The sequence below is a fragment of the Priapulus caudatus genome, unplaced genomic scaffold (assembly GCF_000485595.1).
Source record: "Priapulus caudatus unplaced genomic scaffold, Priapulus_caudatus-5.0.1 Scaffold127, whole genome shotgun sequence".
Classification (NCBI taxonomy): Eukaryota; Metazoa; Priapulida; class Priapulimorpha; order Priapulimorphida; family Priapulidae; genus Priapulus; species Priapulus caudatus.
In genome coordinates this window covers 343,287-359,762 of record NW_014577188.1, presented here as the reverse complement: position 1 = coordinate 359,762, position 16,476 = coordinate 343,287, and the positions used below count along the sequence as shown (strand labels likewise).

Sequence of the window (16,476 nt, the reverse complement as noted above, 5' to 3'; positions counted from 1 at the left end):
GAGCATGCACAATAAAACTGATTCAAACTGTCACATATCGATATAGAAAACAAGATTGAGCATGCACAATAAAACTGATTCAAACTATGACATATTGATATAGAAAACAGGATTGAGCATGCACAATAAAACTGATTCAAACTGTCACATATCGATATAGAAAACAAGATTGAGCATGCACAATAAAACTGATTCAAACTATGACATATTGATATAGAAAACAAGATTGCGCATGCCTAATCAAACTGATTCAAACTGTCACATATCGATATAGAAAACAGGATTGAGCATGCATAATCAAACTGATTCAAACTCTCACATATTGATAAAGAAAACAAGATTGAGCATGCACAATCAAACTGATTCAAACTGTCACATATTGATATAGAAAACAAGATTGAGCATGCCTAATCAAACTGATTCAAACTGTCACATATTGATATAGAAAACAAGATTGAGCATGCACAATCAAACTGAGTGAAACGCATTTTTCGTCAAGGCTGTGGACGACATGAAACCAGAGCTGAGGCACGATTACGTGTTGGCTCTTGTTTCCGTCTCTGGCGGCGCAGTCATCAGCACACGGCCTGGAATGAACACGGCAACAGTAGCCATGGCAGCGAGTGACTACCCTCACGGTCTCTTCCACTTCACAGAGCCACAGGTTGTTAGGGTGTCAGAAGATGCCCCTCAGGTATGTTTTTCTCCATCAATGTTAGATGGTTAGATGATCCAATTAATGATATCTTGCCTAGTGAATTTTCCTAGGTCGAAAACGTATGGTGAGAGTTGCTGTCCTAGCTGGGGAGAAAAGCCATTAATTTCTTGAACTGATTGAATAGTGATTATTAGTAAGTATAGGCAGTTATAATCAATACCATTGTTGTTTTGTATCAAACCTGTTATCATTGCATGATAATTATTACAGAAAATATTTGTATATATTTTGCAGCTGAGCTTGCCTGTTGTAAGAAGCCTGGGTTCTGCAGGGCAAGTGTTAGTCCAGTACAGCACTGTGGCAGGGACGGCTGTGAGCGACCGGGACTTCCGGCAGATTGCAGGAAGCTTGACGTTTGGACCGGGCGATGACCGACAGAACATCCTCATTGCCATCAGACAGGTTTGTAATGCTCTTTGCAATCCTAGTTATCAAAGCATTTCATAAAATTTTTCTTCATGAAAATTATTTTGGTTCTGCTATAGTGGCTTTAGAAATTTACTTCTGTTGCAGGATTTAGAGCCAGAGGGTGATGAACATTTTAATGTTAGCTTGGCATCAGTCAGGCTGATATCACCAGCGAGTAATGACTATGTAAAGGGCTCTCATGGTTATAGCCTTGACATGAGCCCTGACCTTGGGACATTGGTGAACAAGACAGTAATTATAGAGAAGAACGACAACGCCGAAGGAACTATTGAGTTTGGTCCGTCAGCTGTCAACTTTTTAGGCAAGTTAACAAGTGTGAATTTTATTGACATTAAAAATTGTTGGATAAATAATATCGACTCACAGATGTGGAATGTTATAATAAAAGGTTAAGTGACAGGCTAGTGTTGATTCAAGTAGTTACTTAGTTACTAATATTTCAGACCTATATTACTATTATTGAGCCGTTAATTGTCACATGATTTGCCCGATTTGAAGAACATATTACCTTACTTTATGAGATGGAGACCAGGTGCTCAGTTTCACACTTGTAGGCTTATTCTATTGCAGTGAAAGAGGAAAGCAGCATGGCTTATGTGCCTGTCGTTCGCACACGTGGTACATTTGGCATTGTTAGCGCAAGTTACACATCTAGACCAATCACCGCTCTGTCCAATGGCATTGACTATCTTTTGCCGGATGGGGAGGTCGTGTTCCCTGAGGGAGTTGGACTTGCTACCATTAATGTCACAATTGTGGATGACAGTGCTAGGGAGGTGGACGAAGCTTTTGAGATAATGTTAACTAGAGTGCATGGTAAGTATGTGCACATACATACTCTGTCTGTAATTTTAACAGTGCTAAATAAATTTTAAATATATATATATATATATATATCTTGTTCATATTACACTGTATTAGTTTTAGACAGAACTGAAGTATGTGCTTAAATATCATTATATTTTGTATTGTATTTATCATCATTATTATTATTCCTATCACTATATGTATATTTTAAACTATTACGGGTTTTTATAGATTATAAGCTTGGAGTTGCATTTAGAAAAAATCATTTGTGTAAAAGCTTTTCACGTGGAACTGTCTTATGTCTGTAACTCTAACCAATGTTCTGCTGGCTTTGTCATTCAGGTGGTGCGAAGCTTGGTGATCTGCGTGTTGCTACGGTTACAATCACACAGAGTGACTTTCCCTATGGTAAGATTGGCTTCACTGGATCGACAGCTATCACCATTCCTAACCCAGACTCTGCGAGAACTCTGGACTTCACCATACAGAGAACAGAAGGGCTAACTGGCAGGCAAACGGTACCTTATCGCAACCCTGCAGTACCTTTTTGGAAGCATGTTAAGACTGAAGTTGCAACATTATTGTCAGATAATGTCAGATAGAGCAGTAATGTGAGATGGATTGTGCAACAATCTTGCATAGGTTGAATAGCATCAAACAATTTTTTTTTACAATATTGCGATTGTTCCAGATTACTGACCATTAAGCTCAAATCCATGTTACACAATGAGGTATTTTACTGTATTCTTATTCTATTTATTGCTCCAGCAGTGAGCACTGACTATGGTGCCGGTAAACATATAAAGTTGTTTTTTAATTTCCAGGTGCGTTGGCACTTACTCGGTCCAAATGGAGACTGGCCTACTGATAGCACTGACGATATCAGCTATAGAAACTCGATTCCACGTGGGGTTGTTACATTTAATGATGGTGACATGGGGTCAGAGAACATTGCACTTGTTGTGAATCCGTACAGAGGTCCCGAAATAGAAAAGGTTTACAATTTGGTGATCGACGACATTAGAGGTAGACCCGGGTCAGCAGAGGTCAGTCCTACTGCTGGAAATGTCACCTTGAAGGTAAATCACAATTATATGGCAAATCTTTTTAGATTTGCTATACGCGATCATTTGAGGCATCGCCATTTGCATATTATTCTATTTCTGTAGGCATTTTTGTTATCGTGGTTAGAATTCATCATCAAGAAAATGTCAGATAGGTCATAGTTTGTATAGACTGCTCGTGGTTTTAAATGTGACCTTGCAGTTATCATAATTCCTACTCCTGATAACTGACCAGGTTACATCGTATCTTTTTAGATTTTGAAGCATGGAGATCCAAATGGAATTGTGAAGTTTGTAGGCTCTGCTCTGCAGTCAGTTGTGTTAGATGAGCCATCTAGAGATGCACCTCCCCTGATGCTGACCTTCCCTATTAGCCGGAGTGAGGGCACAGTAGGAAGCATCGAGGTATTCACTCACGAGATTATGTATAAAAACAAACAATCTACAAAACGATGAATTAATATGTACCATCGACATATATTCTAAAATGCATAGCTATTCGTTAACCATCTATTTCCTGTGTTCTGCTCAATATCACACGATTGAAATAGTAGCAGTCTTGCTACAGATGCATAGCAACGATACACATGAAATACTCGCCTGCCTTCACTTAACTGATCATAGTTACATGATTGTATACAGCGTCATGCGATCTATCCATAGGTTCACTGGGAGGTTAAAGGTCCCAAGGATGCTGTTGCTGACATTGAGCCGTACTCCGGAGTAGCCGTTATTCCCGACTCGGAGCGAAATGGGCAGATTGTCGTTCGCGTCCTGCCGGAGAATGAACCCGAGTTAACAGAGAACTTCATGGTCGTTCTCTCGGGTGTCAAGGGCGGTGCGGAGATTGCACGCTCAGACAATTCGAGCTCCTTCACCATAAAGTTAGTAGCTGTGTGTTTGTGCCAACGTCCTGCACAGTTTATGAATATCTCTGTATCATATGATTTACTTCCTATCGCAAAAATTCCAAGTACGCATAAGTGTATTCAGTATTAGTTTCTTTATATTTTTATATTTGTATATATTTTTTTTAAACCCTAATCACGTACTTATTATTATATTCAATGTGTGTAATATCAAAAGGCGAGCAAGCATTTCTTGCATTGAAAGTCGTACTTGGTAAGTTTATTACCGCCGCCAAGGAGGTCATGTTTTCGCCCCTGTTTGTGTGTTTGTTGGTTTGTCTGTCAACAGGATATCTGAAAAAGTTACGGACGGATTTTGATGAAATTTTTTGGACGGGTTGGTCTTGGACCAACAACCAATCGATTAGATTTCGGTGGTGATCTGGATCCAGATCTGGATCCAGGATTTGGGGGGGACTATTACTGACTCATTCAAAATTCATTAAAAAAAATCCTGGATCTTTTTTCAAATTTTTGAAAATTCCATCAAACTATATTGGGTGTACCAGCAAGATGGGGGGATCGTTACGCTGTGGCGGAGGTTTGCTATCTCAGATTGCTCTTGTTGTTGAGTGGAATGACTTCTACTTTCCTCTCTTTCTTACTCGCTGTCTCTCGCAGGGCGAACGATGACCCCCATGGAGTCTTCAGTATCTCGCCAGATTCTCAGACAGTGATTGTCACTCACGAAATGAATAGACAAGTGCAGCTGAACATCACGCGAGAGGGCGGTGCCTATGGCCCCGTAAGAGTGGCATACGACATCAACTACGAACAGGTATTTCTTTCTAGATTCTCCTACTTAACTCCGTTATCGTGCACAGATTAAGTATGATATTGTGAGTATGGGGGAGGTGGGGTGGGGCTTTTGTGTATTACCTATTTTTAGATTTATTACATTTTTATATACTACTTTTATATCTATATTTATTAGACTTTTATATTTATTACAAAGTATAATCATTGTTAAAATAGAATGTTATGAAGATTTGGGAGGGTGTAATGCATTTGGTAAATTGTCTAGATTATAATTAATTTATACGAGCATGACTTTTCTTATTTTTACAATGCTATTTGCAGTACTTCCAGTTAAAAAAATTTACCCGATGATGGCACATCATTGAACTTCATTCTATAGAGCTCATTTGTTTACATTCAACATATATATTTTCATTCATTCATGTTAAGTAGAGATCAAGTGTGCTTGAATGTTGTTTTTATATTTACACTAATTGGGCACTCATGGTAATATTATAGATACAGCAGATCAAATAATACTCAAAATGAAATGGGCAGAATGAAAATAGCCAAGGATTGGCTCTAAATGTTTATTAACAATATAAGTAACTTTTATCATTGTGATGTTAAATAATTATCATCATTCCTTATCCGTAGCTTTATGCAGCAGCTCCCCATAAATATTGACAGCTGCTTGAAATTGATATTTGGCTTTCAACAGTTTCACTCCAGCGAAACAGAACCATTTCGAAGATGGCGTCGTCCCAAAAGGCAAATAGTCAGACGACCAAAGGTTGAACATAATTTTAGCATAAGACACGCGATCACAACGTGTGTTGGACCCCTCACCGAATTTATTTATATATGTTCACCGTGTGGATTTAAGAATTTACACCTACACGTCCTCATTTATATTGTACGTGTTTATCTGACAATTGCATGGCATATGTGTCACTTAATTGATGCGTTATTTGTTATGTCAATGCTTGCAGTGTGTTTCAATCGTCTCACAAAGACCTGCACACAGGGGGCACACGGACACTTACACACACTCTCACATGCGTGCACGCACGCACACATGCACACACGCACACATACACGCGCTAGCGCGCTCACGCCCACGCACAACGACAGACACATGCACACATACATAGAGTAAGAGTGAGAGAGAACAAGATAGAGAGAGAGAGAGAGAGAGAGAGAGAGAGAGAGAGAGAGAGAGAGAGAGAGAGAGAGAGAGAGAGAGAGAGCGAGCGAGCGAGCGAGAATGCTCTGTGGATATGAAAAAATCCAAGTTCAATATGTGATTGCAACATTCATCTAAGCAGATCCTCACAATTTCAGCAATCACGCACAAAACTCGTCTCATAATTGCAGGTTTGGATTGTATTTTCATACTCACTCGTATCGTATTATCTGTTCATACTCCTCACTTAGCTTCATCTGTTGGTACCATAAACCTGAAATGCAGCAAATGTGTGTATATCTTAATTTAGCTTAAGATTTAAAATGATGATTTATTTTTGCATAATAATTATATACTGGGTGTATTGTTAAATACAGAGAAATCTAATGTGAAACCAGGTGCGTGATGATGATGCATCGGTTATATTTGATCATTGTCATACTATTATATCAATGATATCTAGATCTACCAGAGGATGGCTTTAATCAACGTTCTTCTAATTAATCAACATTTTTATCCTAAAGGAATTTGGTGCTGTTATTTTTTACAGGTTGTCTCATATTTATAATTGTATTTTTTTAACATTTTAGTAACATGGTACAATATTTATAAAGGTGCCGATGTACATTACATCTGGTATGAATTTCCATAGGGTTATGAGGATAATCATAACCTTCATTACTGAAGGAATTTATTCACTATAATTCAAATATCGTCCACATGACAGATAGCGGGTAACCTAAACGATTTCGTTTGTTTGTTTTAGGGCGAGGATGGAGTGCGATACGTCCCAACCTCTGGGTCAGTCTCCTTCAGAGATGGCCAGAATCAAGCTGCTGAACACATTGACGTTGCACCTGGTGTTAGACTTGATCTCGACTCTTACTTTATCGTGACACTGACTGCAGTTACCTATCTAGGAAGCCATCGTGAGTCTGCGTCGGAATATTTACGTGATTCACTAACAATTTTACCAGCACGTGGGTTAATGGGTTACGTAATAGGTGATTATGTAGCTAGGTTTGTATAAAATGTTGTTAGTGATTTGTTCTCACAGAAGTTGTATGTGGTTTGGATATGGTCAATAGCCTCGTTCACTCGAGACCTCGTATTTCTGAAATACCGGATTTGCGAAATACCGAATCTGAGACAAATACGCGGCCGAGCGTTCACACGCTGATTCACGGCTTCAGAAATACGGTATTTGCGAGCTACGAGCTGCTTTAAACAATCAAGCGAACAATGCGAAATAAACAATGCAATGCGCACCAACTGCCGATAAAATACGTAGACTGGTCCGCGCTCGACAGTTCCACCAGCGTTACACTAGAACTGTCGAGCGCGGACCAGTCTATAAAATACGCGGCTTCAGAAATCCGGTATTTAGCGTTCACACGAGGAAATGCGCGGTCCAAGAAATCCGGTATTTCTCAAGCACGGCAAATTATTCGGGGTCTGCGAAGCCTCGTATTTACATGAAATACCGGATCTGTTTAGATACCGTATTTCTTGGGCCTCGTATTTTGCCTCGTGTGAACGCTAAATACCGGATTTCTTGCTACGTGTGAACGCGGCTTATGAAAAGAACAGTTGTGTAATATTTTTTTTTTTAGAAAATACTAACATCAAATGAAATTTATTTGTTCTCCAGAGGCACTGCCTCCGAGATTGAATCAGGGGTCCACTTCCGCTAGAATCTACATTCCACAGGAGGCTGCCAACAGTCAAGTGGGTTTTCTGCATAATGTGGTCACTGTAAATGAAGGTAAGTAGTTACCTCTGCCAGGGGCTTGGCGGAGGTTATGTTTTCACCGGCGTGTCTTTGAGTGTTGGTTTGTGTGTTTGTGGGTTTGTGGGTTTGTGAACATGCACGTTTCAGTTCACTTGTTAGTTCTTAGTTCGCTGGCTGTAGACTTACAAACACGCAACCACAGGCTAAGGGGCAACCATAGTCCTCTCCTACCTGCACGCTCGCACTAATCCGGATCCAATTAATTAATTAATTTTTCGCACTTAATTATATTAATTATTATAAAAAATTCACATTGAGAGAATTCAGCTGCCTTGGCGGAGGTCTGTGCTCTCCGAGTGCTCTAGTTTTTTTTTAACAATCCCTCGGGCTTATTCTATGACCTCACTAATAGCTGCCTCTAGCTCTCTCTTTCTCTCTCATGCAATCTCACTCTATCTGTCTGTCTCTCTCTCTCTCCCTCTCCCTCTCCCTCCCTCCATATATATAGTGTCAGTGTGGCAGCACTGCCAGTGGCAGCAATGGCGCTTGGCGCAGCCAGTGTTTGTTGTAGATGAGCCATTTGGACGGAATTACAGGAAACTGTCGGCAATAATAGGTGAAAGAGAGTATAGAAACATTAAGAATTTGTAGTAAATAGATTTCGTATTTATTTAGCATTATATTTTATTGAAACGCTTCAAGTGCCTGTGAGTCTGCCTGCATGCATATGTGAGCGCATGCGCTTGCATGTATGTGTTCATGAATAGATATCTTGTCTTATGAAAGACGGTGCTTAAAGGCATAATTCGACCATTGATTATGCAATTTTAACGAATGCTACAGTAACTGGCACCTTGTGTAGTTAATAAGTACATTACCTTATAGCCAAACGCGTATTAGTTTGTCCAATATCACTGCTGGTTACTAAGAAATATCCAATTGAAATCCGCGGTCAAATAAATCCGTTGTTGACAGTTTCAACCCGCTATCGGCCGTAACCGGCCGTAACCGGCTGTAACGCGCGAGGCGGTGTCATACAGATTATAGTGCACCGGACATTTCGCACGTATGCTCGGCCGTCAGTGATTTTGATCTTTGTAGTCTGAGTGCGCGCATTCCGTACGTTATGGTTTTACTCTTGGGATTCGGGAATAAATGAATATACGAAGTTCTTGAGATTACAAGCACATATAATATGTGGCAACTAGGCAAATAATAACACTAGGCAAACAATTTACCCGGGCAAACAATTCGATATCAACATCCTGTAGCAACATGTGACGTCACCGAACCGAACTCGATGTTTATTTTGTTGGCAATAAATTTGCGTTGTCGCCAGATTACAAATTACGGATTTCAATTAGACATTTCTTAGTAATTAGCAGTGATATTGGACAAACTAATACGCGTTTGGCTATAAGGTAATGTACTATATTAACTACACAAGGTGCCAGTTACTGTAGCATTCGTCAACTTTGCATAATCGATGGTCGAATTATGCCTTTAAACCATGCCACTTTAATGATAACTTTGTGAAATGACATTGCATGCCTCTACAAGTGTATTGAGACTTTTCCGTTTTTGCTGATACATGCAGTTACTAATGAAGCAAGATTCACTATCTACCGGTGGGGTTCATATGGGGAAGTTGAGATCACGTGGCTGTCGGGATTACCAAAGAACATGATGCCAGGGGGCTTTCTACCAGGAATCATCTCACCACAGTCGGACCAAGTGACCTTGTACAACGGTGAATCCAGCAGGAATGTTTCAGCCATGGTTAGTGCATCTTGATGTTGATGCATTGAAGGCAGCATATGAGTTATTCTTGACTATTTTTCCGTATTTGTCGTCATCTTCACTGTCATAACTATCCTACCATGCTAGTTTATTAGAATATTACCATTAATGATCGATTTGTTAGTCATTTGGTTTATTGTAAAAGTTGTAATTTTGACCACTGTTACTAAATTAAAGTACTAATTTAAATACTTAGCAGTAAATTTACTAATTTGCAGAATTCGCTATTCATATCTTGATTTTGTTCTGGTTATTTTCATTTATTCGACACGCAGTATATTTACCCTTTGATGTGTGTTTTCATGACAACTATTTTGCAACTTGATGCTTAGTTAACAGCCTTGTCATTGCAATTGCAGCTGTTGCCAAAGGATTCAGTAGCAGAATTGTTTGCGGCACAAATAGTTTCTGTTAATGCAAGAACTGGAGGAACAGCCACAGTCAAACTTGACATGAACACTGTTAAGGTTGATCCTCATGGTGTCATCCAATTTGCCCCTCCATCACGCATACTCAGTGCGTCTGAGAGCTTTGGAGAAGTAAGAAAGAACACCAGATAAGCAGAGGCAACTCGAATTGTTTTACAATATCATGAATTTGTTGTTATGTCTATCGTGATATTTTGTATGTAGTGTGACGTCACAAAGCGGTTTTCACCAGTACTGTTGTTGAGAAAATATAAAGTGATAGTATAGGCATGTGTTAAATTCTGATGCATTGAAACCGAAATTCGGTTCAAGCTATATACCTTACTACTGTTTACTCTTGCAGGTCAAACTGGATATCATGAGAGCATATGGCTCTGAAGGGAAGGTGCGTCTGTCATATCAAACCTGGGCACTCACAGCTATGCCAGACCGAGACTACACAAGTGTTGTTAATGGTGCTCTTGTCATGGACTCTGCTGTGACCTCTGCAACTATAGTCATCAACATCATTTCTGACACAGAACCCGAAACCAACGAAGAATTTTTTGTGAACATCACTGGAGTAGAAATCCTACCAACAGTGCTTACACGAGGTATATATATATATATATATATATATATATTGGTTACCAAGGTCTGAGTCGTTTAGAGGGAGTGATGCACTAACAGAATTATCATAGTAGTAACAGAAGACAAATCTGAGCACAGTAATGATTTCAGAAAGTTCGCAGATTTTATACAGCTACAGCTCATTTGTATTTTGTGAAATTAACCCAATTCATTTTCCTTTTCCTTATAGGAGTATCACCTAGACTTAGTGATCTATACTCTGTTGCCCTGGTAACCATCTTAGGAAGCAATGATCCGTATGGAATCATCAGCTTCCGCACACCTGACATCAGCGTGCGCGAGTCAAATGACGGTTCTACTCGTAAAGCATTGCTGCAGATCGAGCGAACTGGTATTATTCCATTTTTTTAACATTGAAAGACTTATTGATGAGAAATTCATATGCTTCATATCTGCCTTATATATTTATATATTGTTTATATATGTGTCAAGGCAATGTACTTATTCCACTGTGCCTAGAAAATGTTCAAATTGCCATTTCACATACATAGCACTTGTTTTACACGCTTTATACATATAGCGTGCGAACAGATCATGTGTGTCTAATTAACAATGCCATGGTATATATCCTCATAATGTCTTGACGAAAAAAGAACTAATTTGCTACTGAAGAAGATGCATTACTTCTTAATAACAGTTCTACCCAACTGAAAATTAATGTTTTGTCGATTGCAGGTGGGTCACATGGTAAAGTTGCAGTTACTGTACGCACCATCGGTGGTGGCGAACTGTGGGAGAAATCTATAACTCCTCAGCCAGGCAATTCCACGGACAACATCGCCCAGGCTCTGGCTGCTATCACTGGGCCTAGAGCAACTGCTGGCGACCAATTTGACTATTTACCTCTCACACAGACAGTAACATTTGAGGTAAATTTTCAGTTATTTCCAGTGGTAAAAGAATTCCTATGTTAAGGTAGAGTGTCCCTGGCCATTATTAGGCTATAAGCAAGTGGTTTCAAATGTTCCAATCAGGAGCTGTAAGTGTTTTAATATAGGTTTGAAAAACACAGCAACCATGTTTCACTGTATTATATTTTATACACACATGCTAGCTTAAAATGACATTGTGTTCTTGCTTTGTCAGGAGGGTGAAATCTTGCAGACTGTGAACGTGATTATATTGGATGATCCATTTCCGGAACCAGATGAAATGTTTTTTGTCTATCTATCTGGACCAACTGGTGGGGCTAGGATAGCCACGGGTAGCCGGGATGGCTGGAAAAAGGTAAAATATCTAATTAACTCAGTTGCTTATACCCCCGTCACACTATGGCCCCGATCTCACTACGCTCGTACTACGCTCTGAGAGCGTGGTGGAAACGTGTAGAACGCAGTATGAACGTATATGGACGTACTGCGATCGCGATCAAGTGCGGTGCAGTCACCATGAGCGTGGAGAGCGTGGCCAAACTTTGAGCATGTTCAAAACAATCGTGGTGCGAGCGTGGCGGAAAGACAGCGTGCGTGTGATGCGGGCGTGTGTTGAGCGTGGTATGGAGAGTGGTGAAAGCTTGTTGGGCGCAATGAGATCGGGGTAAAGACGCACTTAGATTGTAGTATCGACGTAATTAGATCGTAGTATCGGCGCTGGGCCTGGCTGGGGCCCAATTGGCCATGCTCTCACCACGCTCGGGGAAATTTTTTGAGCGTGGGGCGATCGTGATGAGCGTAGCTCTAGTGTGACGGGGCCTTTAACTACTTATGATATTGGGTCATTGACAATTTTTGATGGAATGTTATATTAGTTCATATATATGTCATGGTGAACACAGTCAGTGGTACATGTAGGTGTTGTATGAAAGTGACAAGCAGTTAGTTATAACAACATGAAAGCAAGTATATTTGTCCATGCAGGGGTATGCTGTGGTTACCATTGAGGCGAATGATCTGTGGAATGGCCGCATTGGCTTTGCGGCCAGCTCTAACAAGACACTACTAGACGAGGATGGAGCAGGAGTAGTAACTCTCAACCTAACGCGATACAATGCCTTCTTTGGCAGAGCGACGGTATGCTTTGCACTAGGGGAGAAATTACTTTTTTTTCACGGGAGCTCTTTTTCAAAAGTGTGCGGAAAAAATAGCTCTCGTCAAAAATATTACGGGGGCTATTTTGAGCCTCACGGGAGCGATTTCGGAGGTTTGAAGAGCGAATCGCTCATCGCTCCCGTGTATTTTTTACCCTGCTTTGCACCTTGAGGATAGTTAATACATCTATGAAGCAAGACTAAATGTCGTCATAGAGGCACTGCATATAATTTAGAAATGGTTAATTGTGATCGCACTCTGCTGCTTATATAACTTGCATGTAGTGTATATGGCTTAGCTGGGATTGGTCGTGATTTGTATACTAAGGCACTCAAGATTTAGATGCAATAACTTACATGTCATGGCGGTTTCGATCATTTTATGCACGTAATCTCTTTTTTTACAAAATTGCGAACTAAATGGTAATAATGCATGATTTCGATGTAGTCTCCCTTGTAATCTGGGTAATTCATAATAGCGGATCGTTTAGCTTTATGCCCCTTGTCGCGTTTAGGTGAACTGGAGAGCAAGTTACGGTGTTGAGCAAGACATCGTGCATGACAGCAGGTTGAGTGGTGAACTACTGAGTACAGCAGGGCAGGCTGTGTGTGAACCTGGGCAACAGACCTGCTCCTTCACTATCGGCACTAAACAGGACAAGGTAACGTGTCTTAGGCAGGGCCGTAGCCTGCAGGGGGCAAGGGGGGCAGCTGCCCCCCTAGATTTTGGAGCAAAATTAACAAAATAAATTGTTCTACTAAAAGAGAATTGTCGTAGTCAGAATGAAGGCTGTACATGTTCTAAAAAGTGCGTCAAATACTATCTCCTGCGATCTACGTTTTCAAAATTTTCTGGGGTATGCCTACCCCTTCCTTGAAATCCTGGATCCGCCACTGCCCCCCCCCCCTAGGAATTTGCTCAGCCTACGGCCGTTGTCTGTGGGCTTCGAATCGTCACTTGTGGTGCTATTACCATGGGCCTACTCATGTAACTTCACGAGACGGGTTTGAGTGATCCTAAATTCCTTGTTCTTTTCATATGTGTGTCAACATAAAGTCACTTAGAAATGACAGACTTTAGGAAGAGTGGTGCTTTAAAAACAGTACCATTTTTGTTCTGCTGAAATGCAATGTTTCATATAATTTCGTGCTGCATGTTAATAAATAAATATTTCTAATTAATTATAATTTAATTATGTATTACTCTATTAAATATGCCCCTACATGGTTATATCTTGATCTATACTATAGTTTCCACTGTCCACAGAACATAAACATAAGAAAACACTAAACATTTCCTCATTGTTTTGATCTGGCAATAGAAACCGGAGAAGGCTTGGTGGTTCTTGGTCGTGCTTGATGCAGTAGGAGAGGGAGCGGAGTTGGATCGGCAGAGGCAATATGCAAACATCACCGTCATGGAGAACGACTACCCATTCGGCCTTGTACAGTTCAACGCAGTCTCACGGTAATACCTCTCTCGAAATATCGGTGGCTTGTGATGCCATTAGATAAACTTCTGGAGAACACCTCAAGCAAAAATCGATGGCTCTGATCACAATGAAATTGATATGGCACAGTTAAATGTACTAATAAATTCAACAATTCATATTATCTATATAACTAACCCGACCCCCACCTTATTCACCCCTCCCGCTCCCACTCACTGGCATGCACTCACACAACTTGCAAACAATGCATGCTACCATAAATCATGAGAAGGAAGATGTCGGGAGTAGCAGTAAAACATTTTTTGCTGCCTCAACAACACATGGCATGTTGGCCTGACATTTTGGCGCGTGATGCTTGAACGCTGTGTGTGCGTGGCATGTTGGCCTGACATTTCCGCGCGTGATGTTTGAACGCTGTGTGTGCGTGGCATGTTGGCCTGACATTTTGGCGCGTGATGCTTGAACGCTGTGTGTGCGTGGCATGTTGGCCTGACATTTTGGCGCGTGATGTTTGAACGCTGTGTGTGCGCGGCAGGTTTGTGACGGTGAGTGACGACGTGCGGCGGGTGACGCTTGGCGTGGAGCGCACGCACGGTGACGAGCGAGGCTTCCAGGTCGGCTACACGACGCAGCGCACCTACGACGTGCAGCACGTCGCCGGCGTCAGCGTCTACCCCGCGCTGTCGGGAGCAGACTTCACCGCCGCTTCAGGCGTTCTCACCTTTGCTCCGGGAGAGCAGCTGATATCGTTTCCGATCTACCTGACTCCGGAGCGCGCGTCCGCGAATCCGCTCCCGAAAATATTCCAGGCAAGTTGTTCGAGACAGTTAGTTGCTGTTTGCGCTGTTACGATTGCTCACTTACAGGCCATCATTAGCAGCTGATACACATCGGTAATTGCCTTCCTTGCTAATTGTACCATTTTTTGTACCATATTTTCCTATATATTTTTCTAGGGATGTCACGTAGGTACGTTATTTTATGCATTTACCTTTGTCCGTTCATGGTAACCGAGAAATAGTTCCAAAAGTACTTATGCTAAATTTTTGAGGCATGTGTGATAAACATTTGCAGGTGCGGCTTACGAATCCAACAGACGGAGCAGAGCTAAATAAGATCTATGCTGTCGCTAACATCACGATCGTGGGTGGCGCTGAGAATAGCCGACTGTGGGCGATACGCGCACAGATGGCGGGAAATCTCGGCGACGATCTAATCACAAGGCACGTAGCGTTTTTTTTGCGTGCAAAAATCGCATTTTGTAGTTCATGGCTTGTGCACCAGGGAAAAAATAACTTTTTTTCACGGGAGCTTTTTTCAAGTCTGTGGGAAAAATAGCTCTCCACAAAAATTTTACGGGAGCTATTTTGAGCCTTACGGGAGCGATTTCGGAGGTTTGTAGAGCGAATCGCTCATCGCTCCCGTGTATTTTTTACCCTGTCGTGCACGCCATTTGCCTATTAGGTACTGCTGGGATGTTGTGTATGGAGCACTACTTCCAGATGTAGTGTATATCACATCTAAGAACATTTTCTAATTGTGATTACGATTGTGACTTAAATTTGATTTGCAACTCTTTTTGTGTTACTGCTTCCTCGCAAGAGGATAGGCCAGCCTGGTCGCACCTTAGCTATGATGCGGGCATCACAGCCACTGGGAGAGCAGATTACAAAAAAAATAAATTTTTTGTTTTTGACAAGTTGTAATGTGGTTACAGGCTATTAGATGAAGTTGGTGTAGAACTGCAGAGAACGTTGCCAAGCACTGGTCTCTCACTCGTAGAGGACATAATCGAGTCTGTGCTCACGGAGGGGCTTGACAGACCGTAAGTCGCTCAATGCCGGCTGTAATAAATACACAGAATACCTTTACCTTTGCAATGTAGATTAACCTTGCACTTAGTATTATTATTATATCTTTATTGCATGCAATTCAAATACAAATACATGTAGTGAACCTTGCGTACTCCCTTAGTTACGTTCGACTGTATATCCCAAATAAACAATTTGATAACTGCTTCCACCATTGGAAGCATAAATTAACCTTAATTTAAAACTAACAGTTTTTTTTCTGTTAAACTCGTTTATGAACATTGTGCGGGTCAGACGACTCCTGTGCGTCATGCCCTAACAGGCCTTGCACAGTATTCTTATAGACATAGACATCCTTCAACCTGAGATATTTATCTTGTTATGTTTCCCCATCTCCCAGACTTCCGTTCGGTGCGAGGAGGAACCTGTTTAATATCTTCTGCCTGCTCATGGATCCAACACGACATGACACGAGAGGTCACTACGAGCTAGCGGCACTCTACGAGAAATTTGCTTACACAATGCTTACGGGGCAAAACTGTGATGGCGTATGGAAGCAGTTGTAAGTTTCTGGTTTTATTATCAAATAAGATTAAGATAAATTTGATTAGTAGGTTACCTCTGCAATGCATTTTTAGCTTACCTTGATATCGTCAAGATGAGCTATTGCCATGGGGTGTCATCCGTCGTACGTCCTTATACGTCCGTCCGTTCGTCTGTCTGTTCGTCAACATTTGGCTACGGTCAA

The 16,476-nt window shown here is 41.1% G+C and overlaps 1 protein-coding gene across 5 annotated transcripts in view; it reads left to right on the top strand.

Moving 5' to 3' along the window:
• Positions 1 to 16,476, top strand: part of LOC106805786 (G-protein coupled receptor 98-like) — a 65,706-nt gene that overhangs the window by 41,750 nt on the left and 7,480 nt on the right. For all 5 annotated transcript variants that reach the window (XM_014807513.1, XM_014807512.1, XM_014807511.1 and 2 more), the window contains 24 exons: positions 500 to 694; positions 953 to 1,120; positions 1,232 to 1,448; positions 1,718 to 1,963; positions 2,297 to 2,472; positions 2,779 to 3,033; positions 3,274 to 3,423; positions 3,682 to 3,902; positions 4,548 to 4,704; positions 6,617 to 6,779; positions 7,502 to 7,615; positions 9,180 to 9,361; positions 9,742 to 9,921; positions 10,154 to 10,403; positions 10,610 to 10,771; positions 11,116 to 11,309; positions 11,527 to 11,667; positions 12,297 to 12,449; positions 12,982 to 13,128; positions 13,789 to 13,934; positions 14,453 to 14,726; positions 14,992 to 15,140; positions 15,635 to 15,742; positions 16,129 to 16,290. In XM_014807513.1, coding sequence (XP_014662999.1) covers positions 500 to 694; positions 953 to 1,120; positions 1,232 to 1,448; positions 1,718 to 1,963; positions 2,297 to 2,472; positions 2,779 to 3,033; positions 3,274 to 3,423; positions 3,682 to 3,902; positions 4,548 to 4,704; positions 6,617 to 6,779; positions 7,502 to 7,615; positions 9,180 to 9,361; positions 9,742 to 9,921; positions 10,154 to 10,403; positions 10,610 to 10,771; positions 11,116 to 11,309; positions 11,527 to 11,667; positions 12,297 to 12,449; positions 12,982 to 13,128; positions 13,789 to 13,934; positions 14,453 to 14,726; positions 14,992 to 15,140; positions 15,635 to 15,742; positions 16,129 to 16,290 — 4,310 coding nt within the window. The remainder of the gene's footprint in view (positions 1 to 499; positions 695 to 952; positions 1,121 to 1,231; positions 1,449 to 1,717; positions 1,964 to 2,296; positions 2,473 to 2,778; positions 3,034 to 3,273; positions 3,424 to 3,681; positions 3,903 to 4,547; positions 4,705 to 6,616; positions 6,780 to 7,501; positions 7,616 to 9,179; positions 9,362 to 9,741; positions 9,922 to 10,153; positions 10,404 to 10,609; positions 10,772 to 11,115; positions 11,310 to 11,526; positions 11,668 to 12,296; positions 12,450 to 12,981; positions 13,129 to 13,788; positions 13,935 to 14,452; positions 14,727 to 14,991; positions 15,141 to 15,634; positions 15,743 to 16,128; positions 16,291 to 16,476) is intronic.